Raw genomic sequence first — 25,437 nt, forward strand, 5'->3', positions numbered from 1 at the left:
TATAATACTGCCCCCTATGTACAAGAATATAACTACTATAATACTTCCCCTATGTACAAGAATATAACTACTATAATACTGCTCCTATGTACAAGAATATAATTACTATAATACTGCTCCTATGTACAAGAATATAATTACTATAATACTGCTCCTATGTACAAGAATATAACTACTATAATACTGCCCCTATGTACAAGAATATAACAACTATAATACTGCCCCTATATACAAGAATATAACTACTACATTACTGCCCCCTATGTACAGGAATATAACTACTATAATACTGCTCCTATGTACAAGAATATAACTGCTATAATACTGCTCCTATGTACAAGAATATAACTACTATAATACTGCCCCCTATGTACAAGAATATAACTACTAATACTGCTCCTATATACAAGAATATAACTACTATAATACTGCCCCCTATGTACAAGAATATAACTACTATAATACTTCCCCTATGTACAAGAATATAACTACTATAATACTGCTCCTATGTACAAGAATATAATTACTATAATACTGCTCCTATGTACAAGAATATAATTACTATAATACTGCTCCTATGTACAAGAATATAACTACTATATTATATAAAAATAAAACCCAGGACTCGTCTGTAGAAAAATCATTCTGATCATTTCTGTTTAATAATATTTATAATTTATAATCATTGCTCATAGCAGCCTATATATGTATAAAATATAGAAAATGGAGAGTGTAAACTGGCAGCTGCCACCTTGGAAAGGGAAGATCTAGTCCACAGTAAACATGGAGAACGCGGTAGTTATCGCGCGTTCTGGAATCGCGTCATATGTAGCGCTATGGAGGCTGTGATTTCTGAGCTTGTCTTGTTCTGTCCATAATAATCTACAAAGCCACCATCTGGTCCCACTAGGTACATGACAATGGTATGGTCCACCTGCGGGGGAGGAGAGGATACGGTTACATTGTGGGTGGGAACATTCGATCTCATTGATAACGGGAGGTTTTGATGGGAGGCAAAATAAACATGATACTGTTGGTAAATGAAAGCGTTTTTGGAGGCAGTCAGCAGGGGGCAGCTTATGCTTTATGCATTATGGGGGGCAAGGGCCTATTTACAAGGAACAGAGCACAATTCCGTGCAGTGCTCGTTCTCGAAACAGTAGCTCAGATATCACATTCACTTTAATGGGCACTGAGCTACAAAACCACGATGGCACAGTGTATTAGTTTGCTGATAATTGAGATGGCAGGTGTTGGACCCCCACAGATCTAATAGGGAATCCCCTTTAAATTCCAGAGGTGATTTTCAGGTGCCAAGCAAACCACAGACATGGCCGCCCTACTCACAATGTAGTCGCTATCATCGTCTTTTGGTCCTGGGCTGAAGTACACCCGATACGCCTTGGCCACCTGTTCGATCTGCCCCACCGTACCGGTCAGACCCACCAATCTTGGAGAGAATTCTGCACAGAGAACAAGTTATTGGGGGTGATATTCACCACGAGATCTCCAGGAGTAATAACCCCCATCATACCTTTAATATAACTGGCGACTGCGTCTTTATCGTCCCGTTCCGGATCAATGGTGATGAACACAGGGGTGAGGTTCGGAACGTCTTTGAGGGCTTCTGAAAGCGTAAGATGGGGGGGTCACTACTGATAAAATACTCACCCGCTGTGCTCTCTCCCTGGGAATGTTGAAAAACCAACAATATGGCCACCTCCACACATCTGTCAGATTGTGTAGGAGTCAGGGAAAGATAGGCAACAAGGTGAGAATCGCAGCAATTTACCTATCTCGTCCACGACCTGCACCATCTTCTCGATCTCTTCGGGGCAGATGTCCGGGCAGTGTGTGAACCCGAAGTACAGCAGGATCCACTGGCCCAGGAAATGCTGGTCCGTCTTCGGGAGGCCGTTGTGATCGATTAAAGAGAAGGGTCCACCAAGTAATGGCTTCCCCAGTGACCGGTTCTTTTCCTGCTCAATCTCTGAGTGAAAAAAAAAAAATATTAAAATATCCAGCCACCCGTAAAGAGAAGAAAAAGTTTTGTCTTACAGGGCCGGTTCATGTCTGCTGACGGGTGTGATTCGCTGGGATAACCCCTCTGGTGACTTATTTGCTTGGCTGTATGTCCCCCGTTTCAAAAGCTACAAACTCACTTTCCTCTTTCTCCTTTTTAACGTATTTCATGCCAGCCATCAGCGCTCCTCCCACCGCCACAGTGATCGCCAAGGACTTCCAGGACACCGGCTACTGGGACAGAAGGCAAGAAAGGTCAGATGGCCACTCTATATGGAAAGGGCTGACAAAAGGGGCAAATTACACCGCCATAGAAGAGACATGGGAGATGCGCATACACCCAAGACTCCCAATGATGAAGGGGCAACAGTGAGAGACATCCACCATTTTGTAGCCTTACCCCTGCTTTTGATTCCCTCTTCTTGTATCCTGGAGGGGGTGGGGGAAGGGTACTCAGCAACCGACCAGAACAGGCGCAGCTCCGCCATGTGTTTCCCGAAATATAAATCTGAAGGAATCAACAGCAAAAAACTGTGGTGAATGGTGGCAGAAAAAAACAGGGGTGGGGTGTAGAACATATGATGGGAGTGATTGATGACAGGGTGTAGACTATGTATGGGGTGGAGTAGTGTTGTGGTGGAGGAAATATTAAAGGGTGGGGGCCTCTGATTATGGGGGTGTAGAGCACTTAGGATGAGGGTCGGTGGTAATACGGATACCTCACACTGGGGTCAGAGGTGGAACTGGGGAAGCATGTGCCTTGTCGGCTGGGTACCAGATGTTGCCTCATATATTATGTATCTGGACATACAGGAGGTCAAAACTCTGCATAGATCATACTCCTTGTGCATGAAATAAATACCCCTCACAGACCATAAATATTGTTGAAAGTAAAAAAAAAAAAACCCTGAGAAAAAAGAAATCTGAAGATACGCAAGGTAAAAAACCCTGAGAACTAAGAAATCTGGAGATACACAAGGTAAAAACCCCTGAGAACCAGGGCTGTGGAGTCGGAGCTCATTTTGGTGGAGTCGGTATAAAATGGACCGACTCCGACTCCTAAAATATATAATAAATTGGGTACAGTAGTTCAATGCAGGATGTGCTGAATATTTTTTCATAGGAATTTGGGAAAGTTATGAAATGTCCTATAAATGACTGTTCTATTCCTGATCTAAGGCTACATTCACACACAGCGTTTTTCCTGCGTTTTTTGAGGATACGTTTTTCAGTTGCAAAAGCCAATCAGCTTTTTAAAAAACCGCATCACCTGAAAGGTTTTTGAGCTCATAGGTAATGTTTTCAATAGCAAAAGCAGATTAGAAATCTGCTCTATCTACTGTATGTGTATATCCATTTATCCATATCTGTCTATCCATATCATATCTGTACCAAAATGAATGAAAGCCAGGTAGTACACAGACTAACACTCCCTTTTTTTAGCACTAGTCAGGTACACCTCATAGCTGCCCAAAAGGACGCCCAGGACAGGCATTGCTCATCTTCAGTAACATCAACATCAACTGATAGTTGGAATAAATAGACTGCATTCATCACCACATCTTCTTAAGGTGCAGGCTTTATTTTCAAGTGTAGGGGTGTGCAGTATGAGGTTCTGCAGCAGCTGAGGTGTGCAGTATGAGGTTCTGCCCCCCCAGGTTTGATCCTGTCTGCGCCCATAGTGTGAATGTAGCCTGAGGATCTAGGCTTTATCCTGCTATAAGTCATAGTGTGTGTGTGTGTGTGTGTGTGTATATATACACATATATATATATATATATATATACACATACATATATATATATACACATATATACACATATATATATATATATATATATATATACACACATATATATACATATATACACATATATACACACATATATACATATATATATATATATACACACACACAGAACAGACCAAAAGTTTGGACACACCTTCTCATTCAAAGCGCTCTCTTTATTTTCATGACTATGAAAATTGTAGATTCACTCTGAAGGCATCAAAACTATGAATTAACACATGTGGAATTATATAATTAATAAAAAAGTGTGAAACAACTGAAAATATTGTATGTCTTATATTCTAGGTTCTTCAAAGTAGCCACCTTTTGCTTTGATTTCTGCTTTGCACACTCTTGGCATTCTCTTGATGAGCTTCAAGAGGTAGTCACCGGAAATGATTTTCACTTCACAGGTGTGCCCTGTCAGGTTTAATAAGTGGGATTTCTTGCCTTATAAATGAGGTTGGGACCATCAGTTGTGTTGTGCAGAAGTCTGGTGGATACACAGGTGATAGTCCTACTGAATAGACTGTTAGAATTTGTATTATGGCAAGAAAAAAAGCAGCTGAGTAAAGAAAAATGAGTGGCCATCATTACTTTAAGAAATGAAGGTCAGTCAGTCCAAAAAACTAGGAAAACTTTGAAAGTGTCCCCAAGTGCATTGGCAAAAACCATCAAGCGCTACAAAGAAACTGGCTCACGAGACCACCCCAGGAAAGGAAGACCAAGAGTCACCTCTGCTGCGGAGGATAAGTTCATCCGAGTCACCAGCCTCAGAAATCGCAGGTTAACAGCAGCTCAGATTAGAGACCAGGTCAATGCCACACAGAGTTCTAGCAGCAGACACATCTCTACAACAACTGTTAAGAGGAGACTTTGTGTAGCAGGCCTTCATGGTAAAATAGCTGCTAGGAAACCACTGCTAAGGACAGGCAACAAGCAGAAGAGACTTGTTTGGGCTAAAGAACACAAGGAATGGACATTAGACCAGTGGAAATCTGTGCTTTGGTCTGATGAGTCCAAATTTGAGATCTTTGGTTCCAACCACCGTGTCTTTGCGTGACGCAGAAAAGGTGAACGGATGGACTCTACATGCCTGGTTCCCACCGTGAAGCATGGAGGAGGAGGTGTGATGGTGTGGGGGGTGCTTTGCTGCTGACACTGTTGGGGATTTATTCAAAATTGAAGGCATACTGAACCAGCATGGCTACCACAGCATCTTGCAGCGGCACTCTATTCCAACCGGTTTGCGTTTAGTTGGACCATCATTTATTTTTCAGCAGGACAATGACCCCAAACACACCTCCTGGCTGTGTAAGGGCTATTTGACCAAGAAGGAGAGTGATGGGGTGCTACCCCAGATGACCTGGCCTCCACAGTCACCAGACCTGAACCCAATCGAGATGGTTTGGGGTGATCTGGACTGCAGAGTGAAGGCAAAAGGGCCAACAAGTGCTAAGCATCTCTGGGAAATCCTTCAAGACTGTTGGAAGACCATTTCCAGTGACTACCTCTTGAAGCTCATCAAGAGAATGCCAAGAGTGTGCAAAGCAGTAATCAAAGCAAAAGGTGGCTACTTTGAAGAACCTAGAATATAAGACACAGTATTTTCAGTTGTTTCACGCTTTTTTGTTAATTATATAATTCCACATGTGATAATTCATAGTTTTGATGCCTTCAGAGTGAATCTACAATTTTCATAGTCATGAAAATAAAGAAAACTCTTTGAATGAGAAGATGTGTCCAAACTTTAGTCTGTACCGTATGTATGTAATCGATATTACATAGTGTATTACATATTTACAATTTATTAGTTTTTTGTGTTCTAAAGTTGTATTCCAATAAATAGATATTATGTTCTACCTAAATATCTTGATTATAGAAATGATTTAATTTCTGATGTTCACATTGTACAGTACTACAATAAATTTTTCACTTAAATATAAGCAATATATGTGGGAGTCGGAGTCGTGGAGTCGGTGGAAGGGAAATTGAGGAGTCGGAGTCGCAGGTTTGGCTTACCGACTCCACAGCCCTGCTGAGAACTAAGAAATCTGGAGATACACGATGCAAAAACCCTGATAAATAAGAAAATTGGAGCTACGCGAGGTAAAAAAACTCAGAAATAAGAAATTTAGAGATTCGTGAGGTAAAAAACCCTCAGAACTAAGAAATCTGGAGATACGCGAGGTAAAAAACCCTCAGAAATAAGAAATTTGGAGATATGCAATGTAAAAAAGGGTGTGTTCTTCGGTGTAGTATAAATTGGGGGAGGGGTGTAGTATATATGGGGGGGAGGGTTTAGTATATATTAGGGAGGGGTGTATTCTGTTGTATAGGATATATTTGGGAAAGCGTGTTTTGTGGTGTAGGATATATTTGGGTAGGGGCATATTCTTGGGTGTAGAATATATTGGGGAGGGGAGTATTTTGGGGAGTAGTATATGTTGGGAAGGTGTGTATTTTGGGGTGTAGTATACAGCTCTGGCAAAAATTAAGAAACCACTTTCAAATGTTCAGTTTGTCTGATTTTTCTCTTTATATTTTTGAGTAAAATGTAAATTGGTCTTTTATTCTATAAACTACTGACATGTCTCCGAATTTCCAAGCAATACATTTTGTACTTTTTTCCTGACAAAGAAAAATGGTCAAGATTAAAAATAAAATAATGCTAAGAAAACAAGTTCATAATCATTTAGAAACAACAATTCTAATGTTTTAACTCAGGAAGAGTTCAGAAATCAATATTTCTTGGAATAACCATGATTTTTAAAAACAGCTTTCATGCATCTTGGCATGCTTTCCGCCAGTCTTTCACACTGCTTCTGGTGCAAACATTTAAGCAGCTCTTCTTTGTGTGATGGCTTGTGACCATCCATCTTCCTCTTGATTATATTCCAGAGGTTTTCAATGGGGTTCAGGTCTGGAGAATGGGCTGCCCATGACAGAGTTTTGATGTGGTGGTCTCTAAATTTTTACAGAGCTGTATTTTGGGGAGGGGTGCAGTATATATTGGGGAGTAATGTATTCTAGGGTGTAGAATATATTTGTGGAGGGGTGTATTTTGGCGTGCACTATATATTGGGGGAGGGAAGTATTTTGGAGAGCAGTATATATTGGGGGAGGGGTTATTTTGAGGTGTAGTATGAATTGGGGGAAGGATGTATTCTGGGGTGTGGTATAAATTGGGGGGTGGGGTGTACTCTGGGGAATAGTATATATTGGGGGAGGGGTATATTCTAGGGCAGTCCTGGGCAAAGTGTGGCCTGCAGGCCACATACGGCCCTTTGGCTGTCTCAGTCCGGCCAGCGGACTGAGACAGCCGAAAGGCTGGAAAACAGCGTTCCACGGGCCGCACCATGCCCGCTCACTGTCTCCATTCTACTTTGTATCCATAGACGCCGCTGACAGCATTGGTGGAGGAGGAGCTGCCGGCCACTTCCTCCAACAATCAGCGTGTGAAACAGATGACGCGATTACATCATTTCATCGCGTCAGCTGTGTGCTTCGGTACGAAGAGTCAGTGTACCGGAGGCAGGGAGACAAGCAGAGCGCCAGGGAACAAGACCAAGGTGAGTAAGTGGTGTTCATTTTTTTCATGTGTATGAGATGTTTGGGTGGGCATGGGGAGGCTATGGGGGTGTTGAACTTTACAAGGGGAGGCTATGGGGGTGTTGAACTTTACAAGGGGAGGCTATGGGGCCTTGTCCGGCACATTGGGAGGCTGTGTAGGGCTCGTGCAGTATATACGGGGAGGCTGTGTGGGGCTCATGCAGTATATACAGGGAGGCTGTGTGGGGCTCGTGCAGTATATACAGGGAGGCTGTGTGGGGCTCGTGCAGTATATACAGGGAGGCTGTGTGGGGCTCGTGCAGTATATACAGGGAGGCTGTGTGGGGCTCGTGCAGTATATACAGGGAGGCTGTGTGGGGCTCATGCAGTGTATACAGGGAGGCTGTGTGGGGCTCGTGCAGTGTATACAGGGAGGCTGTGTGGGGCTCGTGCAGTGTATACAGGGAGGCTGTGTGGGGCTCGTGCAGTATATACAGGGAGGCTGTGTGGGGCTCGTGCAGTATATACAGGGAGGCTGTGTGGGGCTCGTGCAGTATATACAGGGAGGCTGTGTGGGGCTCGTGCAGTGTATACAGGGAGGCTGTGTGGGGCTCGTGCAGTATATACAGGGAGGCTGTGTGGGGCTCGTGCAGTGTATGCAGGGAGGCTGTGTGGGGCTCGTGCAGTATATACAGGGAGGCTGTGTGGGGCTCGTGCAGTATATACAGGGAGGCTGTGTGGGGCTCGTGCAGTATATACAGGGAGGCTGTGTGGGGCTCGTGCAGTATACACAGGAAGGCTGTGTGGGGCTCGTGCAGTATACACAGGAAGGCTGTGTGGGGCTCGTGCAGTATATACAGGGAGGCTGTGTGGGGCTCGTGCAGTATATACAGGGAGGCTGTGTGGGGCTCGTGCAGTATATACAGGGAGTCTGTGTGGGGCTCGTGCAGTATATACAGGGAGGCTGTGTGGGGCTCGTGCAGTATATACAGGGAGGCTGTGTGGGGCTCATGCAGTATATACAGGGAGTCTGTGTGGGGCTCATGCAGTATATACAGGGAGTCTGTGTAGGGGCTCATGCAGTATATACAGGGATGCTGTGTGGGGCTCATGCAGTATATACAGGGAGTCTGTGTGGGGCTCATGCAGTATATACAGGGAGTCTGTGTAGGGGCTCATGCAGTATATACAGGGAGGCTGTGTGGGGCTCATGCAGTATATACAGGGAGTCTGTGTAGGGGCTCTTACAATATATTAGGGGGGCTCATACAATATACAGAAGGGGCTGTATTTGGGTTCAAATGAGGATGTCAGATGTATGATGTATGTATGATGGGTATATGGGCATGGGACTATGAGATGAAGGCTGTGTGATGGGTATATGGGCACTCGACTATGGGATGGAGAATATGTATGATGGGTATATGGGCATGGGACTATGGGATGAAGGATGTGTGATGGGTATATGGTCATGGGACTATGAGATGAAGGATGTGTGATGGGTATATGGGCACTCGACTATGGGATGGAGGATATGTATGACGGGTATATGGGCACTCGACTATGGGATGGAGGATATGTATGATGGGTATATGGGCACTCGACTATGGGATGGAGGATATGTATGATGGGTATATGGGCACGGGCCTATGGGATAGAGGATATGTATGATGGGTATATGGGCACGGGACTATGGGATGGAGGATATGTATGATGGGTATATGGGCACGGGACTATGCAATGGAGGATAATTATAATTTGCTATAACTAACCACAGTTAGTTACTATGCCCGGGCAGCGCCGGGCTCTTCAGCTAGTATGACTCATAGACTGTAAGCTTGCGAGCAGGGCCCTCATTCCTCTTGGTATTTTGTTATAATCTACTGTATGTGATTATTGTTATGCTGTAATGTCTATTGTCTGTACAAATCCCCTCTGACATGTAAAGTGCTGCGGAATATGTCGGCGCTATAGAAATAAAATTTATTATTTATTATTATAGTATAATTATAATACTGTATTCTGATATTAATATTGAGAAGAATTAATTTTGGCCTATTTGTTTGGCCCTCAACAACAGTCACAGTCTCTCATGTGGCTCCTTAAGAAAATTAATTGCCACCCCTGTTCTAGGGTGTAGTATATATTGGGGAAAGGTACAGTAAATATTGGGGTAGGGGTGTATTCTGGGTCTAGGATACAGCTCTGGTAAAAATTAAGAGACCACTGCACAGTTTTATAAAAATCATCTTCTCTCCATGTCTGACAGCCATTCCATTCCAGTGTCAGTTGAATTCCAAGCAGAGGACACCTCATTCTACTTATTGTGCTGTTTCAACTCCTTTGGCACGGTTAAAAGTAATTTTTTCATTTCTATTACTTTTGGGATATTACTAGCACTTGTTTTGCCATCCAGCTTGTCCTATTGCAAGAGGATTGTGAACACTACAGCAGGGTTTTTCTTTTATACTTTCCTTCATTAAATAAATTTGGTTCAGGTGATCAAAGAAAAGTCTTGAGTGAGGAAAAGAAGGGCTGAATTCTGGCTTTACTAGCAGAGGGACACAGTGAGCATCATGTTGCCACCTTCCTTAAAATTTTTAAGACCGCAGTCCATTACAACAAGGTCAAGCAGCAGACATTGGGGACAACAAAGCTACAGGCCGACATAGGGCAAAAACAACTCTCCACTGATCGGGATGACCATCTTATTTGAATGAACCACAACAAGAGAGCACAAAATGGCAAATATGAAAAAATACTCTGCAGTAAAAAACATATAAAAGTAATCAGCAAGTGCTGTATAACAAATACAGGGTATTTAGTCGACACATTTTTTGCAAAAAATACATACCAAGCTGCTTCACCACTTCACGGTAACCCTTCACAATGTAGTCCCTATCTAATGTATTCAAAACCTGAACATGTGAACAGTGTCTGAATGAACAGGATACAGACAGGCGCTTCCCAGTATATGGGCTTGTTGGTGAAAGACAGCTCATTTATGTGCATGTCACAAAGGAGGAGGGTGGGGTCTCCCAAACCGTGCTGAGCACGGAAAAAAAGGATTAAAAACATATATGTGACATGCACAAGTGTGAACAAGTCGGTAAGACAATGCCCACACCACCCAATGGCTGAACCACAACAAGAGAGCACAAAATGGCAAATATGAAAAAATACTCTGCAGTAAAAAACATATAAAAGTAATCAGCAAGTGCTGTATAACAAATACAGGGTATTTAGTCGACACATTTTTTGCAAAAAATACATACCAAGCTGCTTCACCACTTCGCGGTAACCCTTCACGAAGCAGTCCCTATCTAATGTATTCAAAACCTGAACATGTGAACAGTGTCTGAATGAACAGGATACAGACAGGCGCTTCCCAGTATATGTGACATGCACATAAATGAGCTGTCTTTCACCAACAAGCCCATATACTGGGAAGCGCCTGTCTGTATCCTGTTCATTCAGACACTGTTCACATGTTCAGGTTTTGAATACATTAGATAGGGACTGCTTTGTGAAGGGTTACCGTGAAGTGGTGAAGCAGCTTGGTATGTATTTTTTGCAAAAAATGTGTCGACTAAATACCCTGTATTTGTTATACAGCACTTGCTGATTACTTTTATATGTTTTTTACTGCAGAGTATTTTTTCATATTTGCCATTTTGTGCTCTCTTGTTGTGGTTCAGCCATTGGGTGGTGTGGACATTGTCTTACCGACTTGTTCACACTTGTGCATGTCACATATATGTTTTTCATCTTATTTGAATGTCACTCAGCAACCGCAGCACATCAAGTGACCTACAAAAGGAATGGCAAATGGCAGCTGGGGTGAAGTGCACGGCAAGAACAATTCGTAACAGGACCCTAGAGGCAGGGCTCCAGTCATGTAAAGCTAGAAAAAAGCCTTTCATCAATGAGAAGCAAAGAAGAGCCAGGCTGAAGTTTGCCAAAGACCATTAAGGATTGGACCATGGAGGACTGGAGTAAGGTAATCTTCTCTGATGAGTCTAATTTTCAGCTTTGCCCAACACCTGGTCGTCTACACTGTGTTCCAAATTATTATGCAAAAAATATTTCCTCATATTTTCTCTAAATTACCTATATGAATTGCAGTCATTCTTATTTTCCAGTCATCTACTATTCTAGTATAATTGCAATGTTTTTGAACAAACTGCCTATGAAAACAGTATATTTTTAAAAATAAGAAACTCAAAATGCATGTTCCAAATTATTATGCACAGAAGAGTTTTCAACCTTTATATTTTGAACAAAAAAATGGTGAATTGTGAAATTATAAGCATTATCAGCTTATTACAAAATGAAATCAAACAGTTTTCAAGTCAAAACGTTATTCTAGGTGATGCTACATTTGCACATAGGACTACTTGTTGGAAAGAAGCTTCTGAACTCTCTCGTCCATTGAATTTGTCAGTTTTTGGATGGTTTGTGCTTCAATTGTTTTGCATGTGGACAGAATCCCCTCCCAGAGCTGTTGCTTAGATGTGAACTGCCTCCCGCCATCATAGACACTCCTTTTGATGATGCTCCAGAGGTTCTCAATGGGGTTGAGGTCAGGGGAAGATGGTGGCCACACCATATGTTTGTCCTCTTTTATGCCCATAGCAGCCAGAGATGCAGATGTGTTATTTGCAGCATGAGACGGTGCATTATCATGCATGAAAATGATCTTGCTGTGGAAAACACGGTTCTTCCTCTTGAACCATGGCAGGAAGTGCTGTTTTAGAAACTCCACATAGATTATGGAGTTCATCTTTACCCCTTCAAGGATCCTAAAGGGGCCGACAATCTCTCTCCCCATGATTCCAGCCCAAAACATTACTCCACCTCCTCCTTGTTGGCGCCTTAGCCGTGTTTTCATGGGGTGTCCATCAACCAGCCATCCTCCACTCCATCCATCTGGACCATCGAGCGTTGCACGGCACTCATCAGTCTTCATGTATCGTTTGGCCCACTGGAGCCGTTTCTGCTTGTGTGCAGTGGATAGAGGTGGTCGACAGGATGGCTTACGCACAGCTGCAAACCTCCGAAGGACCCTGCATCTTGTTGTTCGGGGGACGTTGGAGGCACCAGCAGCTTCAAAAACTTGTCTGCTGCTATGACAAGGCATTTTTGCAGCTGCTCTTTTAACCTGACGCAATTGCCTGTTGGAAAGAGTCCTTAATTTTTCCTTATCAGCACGCACACGTGTGTGCTGGGAATCAGCTACATACTTCTTGATTGTGCGATGATCACGATGAAGTGTCTTGGCAATGTTGATTGTAGTCATGCCTTGACCTAAATACTCCACAATTTGTTGCTTCTCAGCAGCCGACACATCCTTTTTCTTTCCCATTTTGGCAAAAAATGTAGGTTGCTTAATAATGTGGAACAGCCTTCTTAAGTAGTCTTGCCTTTATTTGGACACACCGGCCAAACTAATGTGCACAGGTATCTGCAATTGCTCTCAGTGATATAAAGAGCCCTGACACACATCACCATCAAGGAGTTTAAAAGACAAACAACAAAATTCTAACCTTATCACTCCTAAACTCTTTTTGCATAATAATTTGGAACACAGTTTAATGGTTAGACGGAGACCTGGAAGAGGCGTACAAGGCTGGAATTGGGCAGGTTAACCTTTACAAAGGATGTATGAATCAAGCCGCATACAAGGTTATCCTGGAAAAACAGCTGATTCCTTCTGCTCAGGCAATGTTCCCCAACTCTGAGGGCAATGCGCCATGCCACACAGCTAGGTCAATCAATGTGTGGATGAAGGACCACCACATCAAATCCTTGTCATGGCCAGCCCAATCTCCAGAACTGAACCCCACTGAAAACCTCTGGAATGTAATCAAGAGGAAGACGGATAGTCACAAGCCATCAAACAAAGAACTGCTGACATTGTGTACCAGGCATAAGGTCACCCAAAAGCAGTGTGAGAGACTGGTGGAAAGCTGGAATTAACAATCATGGTTATTCCACAAAATATTGATTTCTGAACTCTTCCTGAGGTAAAACATTAGTATTGCTGTTTCTAAATCATTATGAACTTGTTTTCTTAGCATTATTTGAGCTTTGCATTTTTTTTGTTATTTTGACCATTTCCCATTTTCTGAAAATAAATACAAAATTTATTGCTTGGAAATTCGGACATGTTGCCGGTAGTTTATAGAATAAAAGAGCAATTTACATTTTACTCAAAAATATAAAGAGGAAAATCAGACAAACTGAACATTTGAAAGTGGTCTCTTAATTTTTGCCAGAGCTGTATATTGGAGAGGGGTGTAGTGTAAATTGGAAGAGGGTTTTTTCTGAGGTGCAGTATATACTGGGGGAGGGGTGTATTCTGGGGTGCAGTATATATTGGGGGAGGGGTGTATTCTGGGGTGCAGTATATATTGGGGGAGGGGTGTATTCTGGGGTGTCGTATATATTGGGGAGGAGTGTATTCTGGGGTGCAGTACATACTGGGGGAGGGTTGTATTCTGGGGTGGAGTATATACTGGGGGAGGGGTGTATTCTGGGGTTCTGTATATATTGGGGAGGGGTGTATTCTGGGGTGCAGTATATATTGGGGAGGGGTGTATTCTGGTGTGCAGTATATATTGGGGAGGGGTGTATTCTGGGGTGCAGTATATATTGGGGAGGGGTGTATTCGGGGTGCAGTATATATTGGGGAGGGGTGTATTATGGGGTGCAGTATATATTGGGGAGGGGTGTATTCTGGGGTGCAGTATATATTGGGGGAGGGGTGTATTCTGGGGTGCAGTATATATTGGGGAGGGGTGTATTCTGGGGTGCAGTATATATTGGGGAGGGGTGTATTCTGGGGTGCAGTATATATTGGGGAGGGGTGTATTTGGGGTGCAGTATATATTGGGGAGGGGTGTATTCTGGGGTGCAGTATATATTGGGGGAGGGGTGTATTCTGGGGTGCAGTATATATTGGGGAGGGGTGTATTCTGGGGTGCAGTATATATTGGGGGAGGGGTGTATTCTGGGGTGCAGTATATATTGGGGGAGGGGTGTATTCTGGGGTGCAGTATATATTGGGGGAGGGGTGTATTCTGGGGTGCAGTATATATTGGGGGAGGGGTGTATTCTGGGGTGCAGTATATATGGGGGAGGGGTGTATTCTGGGGTGCAGTATATATTGGGGAGGAGTGTATTCTGGGGTGCAGTATATATTGGGGAGGGGTGTATTCTGGGTGCAGTATATATTGGGGAGGGGTGTATTCTGGGTGCAGTATATATGGGGGAGGGGTGTATTCTGGGGTGCAGTATATATTGGGGGAGGGGTGTATTCTGGGGTGCAGTATATATTGGGGAGGGGTGTATTCTGGGGTGCAGTATATATTGGGGAGGGGTGTATTCTGGGGTGCAGTATATATTGGGGGAGGGGTGTATTCTGGGGTGCAGTATATATTGGGGAGGGGGTGTATTCTGGGGTGCAGTATATATTGGGGAGGGGTGTATTCTGGGGTGCTGTATATATTGGGGAGGGGTGTATTCTGGGGTGCAGTATATATTGGGGAGGGGTGTATTCTGGGGTGCAGTATATATTGGGGAGGGGTGTATTCTGGGGTGCAGTATATATTGGGGAGGGGTGTATTCTGGGGTGCAGTATATATTGGGGAGGGGTGTATTCTGGGGTGCAGTATATATTGGGGAGGGGTGTATTCGGGGTGCAGTATATATTGGGGGAGGGGTGTATTCAGGGTGCAGTATATATTGGGGAGGGGTGTATTATGGGGTGAAGTATATATTGGGGAGGGGTGTATTCTGGGTGCAGTATATATTGGGGGAGGGGTGTATTCTGGGGTGCAGTATATATTGGGGGAGGGGTGTATTCTGGGGTGCAGTATATATTGGGGGAGGGGTGTATTCTGGGGTGCAGTATATATTGGGGGAGGGGTGTATTCTGGGGTGCAGTATATATTGGGGGGTGTATTCTGGGGTGCAGTATATATTGGGGGAGGGGTGTATTCTGGGGTGCAGTATATATTGGGGGAGGGGTGTATTCTGGGGTGCAGTATATATTGGGGGAGGGGTGTATTCTGAGGTGCAGTATATATTGGGGGAGGGGTGTATTCTGGGGTGCAGTATATATTGGGGAGGGGGTATATTCTGGGGTGCAGTATATATTGGGGAGGGGTGTATTCTGGGGTGCTGTATATATTGGGGAGGGGTGTATTCTGGGGTGCAGTATATATTGGGGGAGGGGTGTATTCTGGGGTGCAGTATATATTGGGGGAGGGGTGTATTCTGGGGTGCAGTATATATTGGGGGAGGGGTGTATTCTGGGGTGCAGTATATATTGGGGGAGGGGTGTATTCTGGGGTGCAGTATATATTGGGGGAGGGGTGTATTCTGGGGTGCAGTATATATTGGGGGAGGGGTGTATTCTGGGGTGCAGTATATATTGGGGGAGGGGTGTATTCTGGGGTGCAGTATATATTGGGGGAGGGGTGTATTCTGGGGTGCAGTATATATTGGGGGAGGGGTGTATTCTGGGGTGCAGTATATATTGGGGGAGGGGTGTATTCTGGGGTGCAGTATATATTGGGGGAGGGGTGTATTCTGGGGTGCAGTATATATTGGGGGAGGGGTGTATTCTGGGGTGCAGTATATATTGGGGGAGGGGTGTATTCTGGGGTGCAGTATATATTGGGGGAGGGGTGTATTCTGGGGTGCAGTATATATTGGGGGAGGGGTGTATTCTGGGGTGCAGTATATATTGGGGGAGGGGTGTATTCTGGGGTGCAGTATATATTGGGGGAGGGGTGTATTCTGGGGTGCAGCATATATTGGGGGAGGGGTGTATTCTGGGGTGCAGTATATATTGGGGGAGGGGTGTATTCTGGGGTGCAGTATATATTGGGGGAGGGGTGTATTCTGGGGTGCAGTATATATTGGGGGAGGGGTGTATTCCGGGGTGCAGTATATATGGGGGAGGGGTGTATTCCGGGGTGCAGTATATATTGGGGAGGGGTGTATTCCGGGGTGCAGTATATATTGGGGGAGGGGTGTATTCCGGGGTGCAGTATATATTGGGGGAGGGGTGTATTCCGGGGTGCAGTATATATTGGGGGAGGGGTGTATTCCGGGGTGCAGTATATATTGGGGGAGGGGTGTATTCCGGGGTGCAGTATATATTGGGGGAGGGGTGTATTCCGGGGTGCAGTATATATTGGGGGAGGGGTGTATTCTGGGGTGCAGTATATATTGGGGGAGGGGTGTATTCTGGGGTGCAGTATATATTGGGGGAGGGGTGTATTCTGGGGTGCAGTATATATTGGGGGAGGGGTGTATTCTGGGGTGCAGTATATATTGGGGGAGGGGTGTATTCTGGGGTGCAGTATATATGGGGGAGGGGTGTATTCTGGGGTGCAGTATATATTGGGGGAGGGGTGTATTCTGGGGTGCAGTATATATTGGGGGGTGTATTCTGGGGTGCAGTATATATTGGGGGAGGGGTGTATTCTGGGGTGCAGTATATATTGGGGGAGGGGTGTATTCTGGGGTGCAGTATATATTGGGGGAGGGGTGTATTCTGAGGTGCAGTATATATTGGGGGAGGGGTGTATTCTGAGGTGCAGTATATATTGGGGGAGGGGTGTATTCTGGGGTGCAGTATATATTGGGGAGGGGGTGTATTCTGGGGTGCAGTATATATTGGGGAGGGGTGTATTCTGGGGTGCTGTATATATTGGGGAGGGGTGTATTCTGGGGTGCAGTATATATTGGGGGAGGGGTGTATTCTGGGGTGCAGTATATATTGGGGGAGGGGTGTATTCTGGGGTGCAGTATATATTGGGGGAGGGGTGTATTCTGGGGTGCAGTATATATTGGGGGAGGGGTGTATTCTGGGGTGCAGTATATATTGGGGGAGGGGTGTATTCTGGGGTGCAGTATATATTGGGGGAGGGGTGTATTCTGGGGTGCAGTATATATTGGGGGAGGGGTGTATTCTGGGGTGCAGTATATATTGGGGGAGGGGTGTATTCTGGGGTGCAGTATATATTGGGGGAGGGGTGTATTCTGGGGTGCAGTATATATTGGGGGAGGGGTGTATTCTGGGGTGCAGTATATATTGGGGGAGGGGTGTATTCTGGGGTGCAGTATATATTGGGGGAGGGGTGTATTCTGGGGTGCAGTATATATTGGGGGAGGGGTGTATTCTGGGGTGCAGTATATATTGGGGGAGGGGTGTATTCTGGGGTGCAGTATATATTGGGGGAGGGGTGTATTCTGGGGTGCAGTATATATTGGGGGAGGGGTGTATTCTGGGGTGCAGTATATATTGGTGGAGGGGTGTATTCTGGGGTGCAGTATATATGGGGGAGGGGTGTATTCTGGGGTGCAGTATATATTGGGGAGGGGTGTATTCTGGGGTGCAGTATATATTGGGGGAGGGGTGTATTCTGGGGTGCAGTATATATTGGTGGAGGGGTGTATTCTGGGGTGCAGTATAAATGGGGGAGGGGTGTATTCTGGGGTGCAGTATATATTGGGGAGGGGTGTATTCTGGGTGCAGTATATATTGGGGGAGGGGTGTATTCTGGGGTGCAGTATATATTGGGGGAGGGGTGTATTCTGGGGTGCAGTATATATTGGGAGAGGGGTGTATTCTGGGGTGCAGTATATATGGGGGAGGGGTGTATTCTGGGGTGCAGTATATATTGGGGAGGAGTGTATTCTGGGGTGCAATATATATTGGGGAGGGGTGTATTCTGGGGTGCAGTATATATTGGGGGAGGGGTGTATTCTGGGGTGCAGTATATATGGGGGAGGGGTGTATTCTGGGGTGCAGTATATATTGGGGAGGAGTGTATTCTGGGGTGCAGTATATATTGGGGAGGAGTGTATTCTGGGGTGCAGTATATATTGGGGAGGGGTGTATTCTGGGGTGCAGTATATATTGGGGGAGGGGTGTATTCTGGGGTGCAGTATATATTGGGGGAGGGGTGTATTCTGGGGTGCAGTATATATGGGGGAGGGGTGTATTCTGGGGTGCAGTATATATTGGGGAGGAGTGTATTCTGGGGTGCAGTATATATTGGGGAGGAGTGTATTCTGGGGTGCAGTATATATTGGGGAGGAGTGTATTCTGGGGTGCAGTATATATTGGGGAGGGGTGTATTCTGGGGTGCAGTATATATTGGGGAGGAGTGTATTCTGGGGTGCAGTATATATTGGGGGAGGGGTGTATTCTGGGGTGCAGTATATATTGGGGAAGGGGTGTATTCTGGGTGCAGTATATATTGGGGGAGGGGTGTATTCTGGGTGCAGTATATATTGGGGAGGGGTGTATTCTGGGGTGCAGTATATATTGGGGAGGGGTGTATTCTGGGGTGCAGTATATATTGGGGAGGGGTGTATTCTGGGGTGCAGTATATATTGGGGAGGGGTGTATTCTGGGGTGCAGTATATATTGGGGAGGGGTGTATTCTGGGGTGCAGTATATATTGGGGGAGGGGTGTATTCTGGGGTGCAGTATATATTGGGGGAGGGGTGTATTCTGGGGTGCAGTATATATTGGGGAGGGGTGTATTATGGGGTGCAGTATATATTGGGGAGGGGTGTATTCTGGGTGCAGTATATATTGGGGGAGGGGTGTATTCTGGGGTGCAGTATATATTGGGGGAGGGGTGTATTCTGGGGTGCAGTATATATTGGGGGAGGGGTGTATTCTGGGGTGCAGTATATATTGGGGGAGGGGTGTATTCTGGGGTGCAGTATATATTGGGGGAGGGGTGTATTCTGGGGTGCAGTATATATTGGGGGAGGGGTGTATTCTGGGGTGCAGTATATATTGGGGGAGGGGTGTATTCTGGGGTGCAGTATATATTGGGGGAGGGGTGTATTCTGGGGTGCAGTATATATTGGGGGAGGGGTGTATTCTGGGGTGCAGTATATATTGGGGGAGGGGTGTATTCTGGGGTGCAGTATATATTGGGGGAGGGGTGTATTCTGGGGTGCAGTATATATGGGGGAGGGGTGTATTCTGGGGTGCAGTATATATTGGGGAGGGGTGTATTCTGGGTGCAGTATATATTGGGGGAGGGGTGTATTCTGGGGTGCAGTATATATTACGGGAGGGGTGTATTCTGGGGTGCAGTATATATTGGGGGAGGGGTGTATTCTGGGGTGCAGTATATATGGGGGAGGGGTGTATTCTGGGGTGCAGTATATATTGGGGAGGAGTGTATTCTGGGGTGCAGTATATATTGGGGAGGGGTGTATTCTGGGGTGCAGTATATATTGGGGGAGGGGTGTATTCTGGGGTGCAGTATATATTGGGGGAGGGGTGTATTCTGGGGTGCAGTATATATTGGGGGAGGGGTGTATTCTGGGGTGCAGTATATATGGGGGAGGGGTGTATTCTGGGGTGCAGTATATATTGGGGAGGAGTGTATTCTGGGGTGCAGTATATATTGGGGAGGAGTGTATTCTGGGGTGCAGTATATATTGGGGAGGAGTGTATTCTGGGGTGCAGTATATATTGGGGAGGGGTGTATTCTGGGGTGCAGTATATATTGGGGGAGGGGTGTATTCTGGGGTGCAGTATATATTGGGGAGGAGTGTATTCTGGGGTGCAGTATATATTGGGGGAGGAGTGTATTCTGGGGTGCAGTATATATTGGGGAAGGGGTGTATTCTGGGTGCAGTATATATTGGGGAAGGGGTGTATTCTGGGTGCAGTATATATTGGGGGAGGGGTGTATTCTGGGTGCAGTATATATTGGGGAGGAGTGTATTCTGGGGTGCAGTATATATTGGGGAGGAGTGTATTCTGGGGTGCAGTATATATTGGGGAGGAGTGTATTCTGGGGTGCAGTATATATTGGGGAAGGGGTGTATTCTGGGTGCAGTATATATTGGGGAAGGGGTGTATTCTGGGTGCAGTATATATTGGGGAAGGGGTGTATTCTGGGTGCAGTATATATTGGGGGAGGGGTGTATTCTGGGTGCAGTATATATTGGGGAAGGGGTGTATTCTGGGTGCAGTATATATTGGGGAAGGGGTGTATTCTGGGTGCAGTATATATTGGGGAAGGGGTGTATTCTGGGTGCAGTATATATTGGGGGAGGGGTGTATTCTGGGTGCAGTATATATTGGGGAAGGGGTGTATTCTGGGTGCAGTATATATTGGGGAGGAGTGTATTCTGGGGTGCAGTATATATTGGGGAGGAGTGTATTCTGGGGTGCAGTATATATTGGGGAGGGGTGTATTCTGGGGTGCAGTATATATTGGGGAGGAGTGTATTCTGGGGTGCAGTATATATTGGGGGAGGAGTGTATTCTGGGGTGCAGTATATATTGGGGAAGGGGTGTATTCTGGGTGCAGTATATATTGGGGAAGGGGTGTATTCTGGGTGCAGTATATATTGGGGGAGGGGTGTATTCTGGGTGCAGTATATATTGGGGAGGGGTGTATTCTGGGGTGCAGTATATATTGGGGAGGGGTGTATTCTGGGTGCAGTATATATTGGGGAGGGGTGTATTCTGGGTGCAGTATATATTGGGGAGGAGTGTATTCTGGGGTGCAGTATATATTGGGGAGGAGTGTATTCTGGGGTGCAGTATATATTGGGGAGGGGTGTATTCTGGGGTGCAGTATATATTGGGGAAGGGGTGTATTCTGGGTGCAGTATATATTGGGGAAGGGGTGTATTCTGGGTGCAGTATATATTGGGGAAGGGGTGTATTCTGGGTGCAGTATATATTGGGGGAGGGGTGTATTCTGGGTGCAGTATATATTGGGGAAGGGGTGTATTCTGGGTGCAGTATATATTGGGGAAGGGGTGTATTCTGGGGTGCAGTATATATTGGGGAAGGGGTGTATTCTGGGTGCAGTATATATGGGGGAAGGGGTGTATTCTGGGTGCAGTATATATTGGGGAAGGGGTGTATTCTGGGTGCAGTATATATTGGGGAAGGGGTGTATTCTGGGTGCAGTATATATTGGGGGAGGGGTGTATTCTGGGTGCAGTATATATTGGGGGAGGGGTGTATTCTGGGTGCAGTATATATTGGGGAGGAGTGTATTCTGGGGTGCAGTATATATTGGGGAGGGGTGTATTCTGGGGTGCAGTATATATTGGGGAAGGGGTGTATTCTGGGTGCAGTATATATTGGGGAAGGGGTGTATTCTGGGTGCAGTATATATTGGGGAAGGGGTGTATTCTGGGTGCAGTATATATTGGGGAAGGGGTGTATTCTGGGTGCAGTATATATTGGGGGAGGGGTGTATTCTGGGTGCAGTATATATTGGGGGAGGGGTGTATTCTGGGTGCAGTATATATTGGGGAGGAGTGTATTCTGGGGTGCAGTATATATTGGGGGAGGGGTGTATTCTGGGTGCAGTATATATTGGGGGAGGGGTGTATTCTGGGTGCAGTATATATTGGGGAAGAGTGTATTCTGGGTGCAGTATATATTGGGGAAGGGGTGTATTCTGGGTGCAGTATATATTGGGGAAGGGGTGTATTCTGGGTGCACTATATATTGGGGAGGAGTGTATTCTGGGTGCAGTATATATTGGGGAGGAGTGTATTCTGGGGTGCAGTATATATTGGGGGAGGAGTGTATTCTGGGGTGCAGTATATATTGGGGAAGGGGTGTATTCTGGGTGCAGTATATATTGGGGAAGGGGTGTATTCTGGGTGCAGTATATATTGGGGGAGGGGTGTATTCTGGGGTGCAGTATATATTGGGGAGGGGTGTATTCTGGGGTGCAGTATATATTGGGGGAGGAGTGTATTCTGGGGTGCAGTATATATTGGGGAAGGGGTGTATTCTGGGTGCAGTATATATTGGGGAAGGGGTGTATTCTGGGTGCAGTATATATTGGGGGAGGGGTGTATTCTGGGTGCAGTATATATTGGGGAGGAGTGTATTCTGGGGTGCAGTATATATTGGGGAGGGGTGTATTCTGGGTGCAGTATATATTGGGGAGGAGTGTATTCTGGGGTGCAGTATATATTGGGGGAGGGGTGTATTCTGGGTGCACTATATATTGGGGGAGGGGTGTATTCTGGGTGCAGTATATATTGGGGGAGGGGTGTATTCTGGGTGCAGTATATATTGGGGAGGAGTGTATTCTGGGTGCAGTATATATTGGGGAAGGGGTGTATTCTGGGGTGCAGTATATATTGGGGAGGAGTGTATTCTGGGTGCACTATATATTGGGGAGGGGTGTATTCTGGGTGCAGTATATATTGGGGGAGGGGTGTATTCTGGGGTGCAGTATATATTGGGGGAGGAGTGTATTCTGGGGTGCAGTATATATTGGGGAGGAGTGTATTCTGGGTGCACTATATATTGGGGGAGGGGTGTATTCTGGGTGCAGTATATATTGGGGGAGGGGTGTATTCTGGGGTGCAGTATATATTGGGGAGGGGTGTATTCTGGGGTGCAGTATATATTGGGGGAGGAGTGTATTCTGGGGTGCAGTATATATTGGGGAAGGGGTGTATTCTGGGTGCAGTATATATTGGGGAAGGGGTGTATTCTGGGTGCAGTATATATTGGGGGAGGGGTGTATTCTGGGTGCAGTATATATTGGGGAGGAGTGTATTCTGGGGTGCAGTATATATTGGGGAGGGGTGTATTCTGGGTGCAGTATATATTGGGGAGGAGTGTATTCTGGGGTGCAGTATATATTGGGGGAGGGGTGTATTCTGGGTGCAGTATATATTGGGGAAGGGGTGTATTCTGGGTGCAGTATATATTGGGGAAGGGGTGTATTCTGGGTGCAGTATATATTGGGGGAGGGGTGTATTCTGGGTGCAGTATATATTGGGGAAGGGGTGTATTCTGGGTGCAGTATATATTGGGGAAGGGGTGTATTCTGGGTGCAGTATATATTGGGGAAGGGGTGTATTCTGGGTGCAGTATATATTGGGGAAGGGGTGTATTCTGGGTGCAGTATATATTGGGGGAGGGGTGTATTCTGGGTGCAGTATATATTGGGGAGGAGTGTATTCTGGGTGCAGTATATATTGGGGGAGGGGTGTATTCTGGGGTGCAGTATATATTGGGGAGGGGTGTATTCTGGGGTGCAGTATATATTGGGGGAGGAGTGTATTCTGGGGTGCAGTATATATTGGGGAAGGGGTGTATTCTGGGTGCAGTATATATTGGGGAAGGGGTGTATTCTGGGTGCAGTATATATTGGGGGAGGGGTGTATTCTGGGTGCAGTATATATTGGGGAGGAGTGTATTCTGGGGTGCAGTATATATTGGGGAGGGGTGTATTCTGGGTGCAGTATATATTGGGGAGGAGTGTATTCTGGGGTGCAGTATATATTGGGGGAGGGGTGTATTCTGGGTGCACTATATATTGGGGGAGGGGTGTATTCTGGGTGCAGTATATATTGGGGGAGGGGTGTATTCTGGGTGCAGTATATATTGGGGAGGAGTGTATTCTGGGTGCAGTATATATTGGGGAAGGGGTGTATTCTGGGGTGCAGTATATATTGGGGGAGGGGTGTATTCTGGGTGCACTATATATTGGGGGAGGGGTGTATTCTGGGTGCAGTATATATTGGGGAGGAGTGTATTCTGGGTGCAGTATATATTGGGGGAGGGGTGTATTCTGGGGTGCAGTATATATTGGGGAGGGGTGTATTCTGGGGTGCAGTATATATTGGGGGAGGAGTGTATTCTGGGGTGCAGTATATATTGGGGAAGGGGTGTATTCTGGGTGCAGTATATATTGGGGAGGGGTGTATTCTGGGGTGCAGTATATATTGGGGAGGGGTGTATTCTGGGTGCAGTATATATTGGGGAAGGGGTGTATTCTGGGGTGCAGTATATATTGGGGAAGGGGTGTATTCTGGGTGCAGTATATATTGGGGAAGGGTGTATTCTGGGGTGCAGTATATATTGGGGGAGGAGTGTATTCTGGGTGCAGTATATATTGGGGAGGGGTGTATTCTGGGGTGCAGTATATATTGGGGGAGGAGTGTATTCTGGGTGCAGTATATATTGGGGAAGGGGTGTATTCTGGGTGCAGTATATATTGGGGAAGGGGTGTATTCTGGGGTGCAGTATATATTGGGGAAGGGGTGTATTCTGGGTGCAGTATATATTGGGGAAGGGTGTATTCTGGGGTGCAGTATATATTGGGGGAGGAGTGTATTCTGGGTGCAGTATATATTGGGGAGGGGTGTATTCTGGGTGCAGTATATATTGGGGAAGGGGTGTATTCTGGGTGCAGTATATATTGGGGAAGGGTGTATTCTGGGTGCAGTATATATTGGGGGAGGAGTGTATTCTGGGTGCAGTATATATTGGGGAAGGGGTGTATTCTGGGTGCAGTATATATTGGGGAAGGGGTGTATTCTGGGGTGCAGTATATATTGGGGAAGGGGTGTATTCTGGGTGCAGTATATATTGGGGGAGGGGTGTATTCTGGGGTGCAGTATATATTGGGGAGGGGTGTATTCTGGGGTGCAGTATATATTGGGGAGGGGTGTATTCTGGGGTGCAGTATATATTGGGGAAGGGGTGTATTCTGGGTGCAGTATATATTGGGGAGGGGTGTATTCTGGGGTGCAGTATATATTGGGGGAGGGGTGTATTCTGGGTGCAGTATATATTGGGGGAGGAGTGTATTCTGGGTGCAGTATATATTGGGGAAGGGGTGTATTCTAGGTGCAGTATATATTGGGGAAGGGGTGTATTCTGGGGTGCAGTATATATGGGGGAGGGGTGTATTCTGGGTGCAGTATATATTGGGGAAGGGGTGTATTCTGGGTGCAGTATATATTGGGGAAGGGGTGTATTCTGGGTGCACTATATATTGGGGGAGGGGTGTATTCTGGGTGCACTATATATTGGGGGAGGGGTGTATTCTGGGTGCAGTATATATGGGGGAGGGTCAGGACTCACCCTGCAGGAGACCGGGAGACCCCGCGTCATTCCTCTCGGGCTCAGCCGCGCACATAACACTGCACACTGAGCCGCCATGACAGTGACCTCCAGCATCAGGATACCAGCGCTTCCGCTGTGCGCTCCCCTCCGCTCCGCCTGACACAACTCCTGTCAT

General features: G+C 46.0%; 1 protein-coding gene across 1 annotated transcript; it reads right to left on the minus strand.

Annotated features, from left to right (window-relative positions):
- Positions 1–632: 632 nt before the first annotated feature.
- On the minus strand, positions 633–25,437 carry SCO1 (synthesis of cytochrome C oxidase 1). Its single transcript, XM_073579772.1, has 7 exons — positions 25,281–25,437; positions 2,423–2,530; positions 2,163–2,253; positions 1,793–1,990; positions 1,535–1,627; positions 1,348–1,463; positions 633–934 (listed from the first exon to the last, which is right to left on the minus strand). The coding sequence occupies exons 1-7, from the start codon at positions 25,374–25,376 to the stop codon at positions 800–802; spliced, it is 837 nt and encodes a 278-aa protein (XP_073435873.1). The 5' UTR covers positions 25,377–25,437; the 3' UTR covers positions 633–799.

This window comes from Dendrobates tinctorius, unplaced genomic scaffold (assembly GCF_039654945.1).
Source record: "Dendrobates tinctorius isolate UK_male_01 unplaced genomic scaffold, ASM3965494v1 ptg000063l, whole genome shotgun sequence".
NCBI classification, from domain to species: Eukaryota; Metazoa; Chordata; class Amphibia; order Anura; family Dendrobatidae; genus Dendrobates; species Dendrobates tinctorius.

Excerpts from the sequence above, each read along its gene's own strand:
- SCO1 (XM_073579772.1), bottom strand. The coding sequence starts at position 25,376 with ATGCTGGAGGTCACTGTCATGGCGGCTCAGTGTGCAGTGTTATGTGCG. Across the intron at positions 2,531-25,280 it reads GTCTCCCGGTCTCCTGCAGG|ATTTATATTTCGGGAAACAC; the intron begins GTGAGTCCTGAC and ends TGATTCCTTCAG. Across the intron at positions 1,628-1,792 it reads GCAGGTCGTGGACGAGATAG|AAGCCCTCAAAGACGTTCCG; the intron begins GTAAATTGCTGC and ends TTACGCTTTCAG.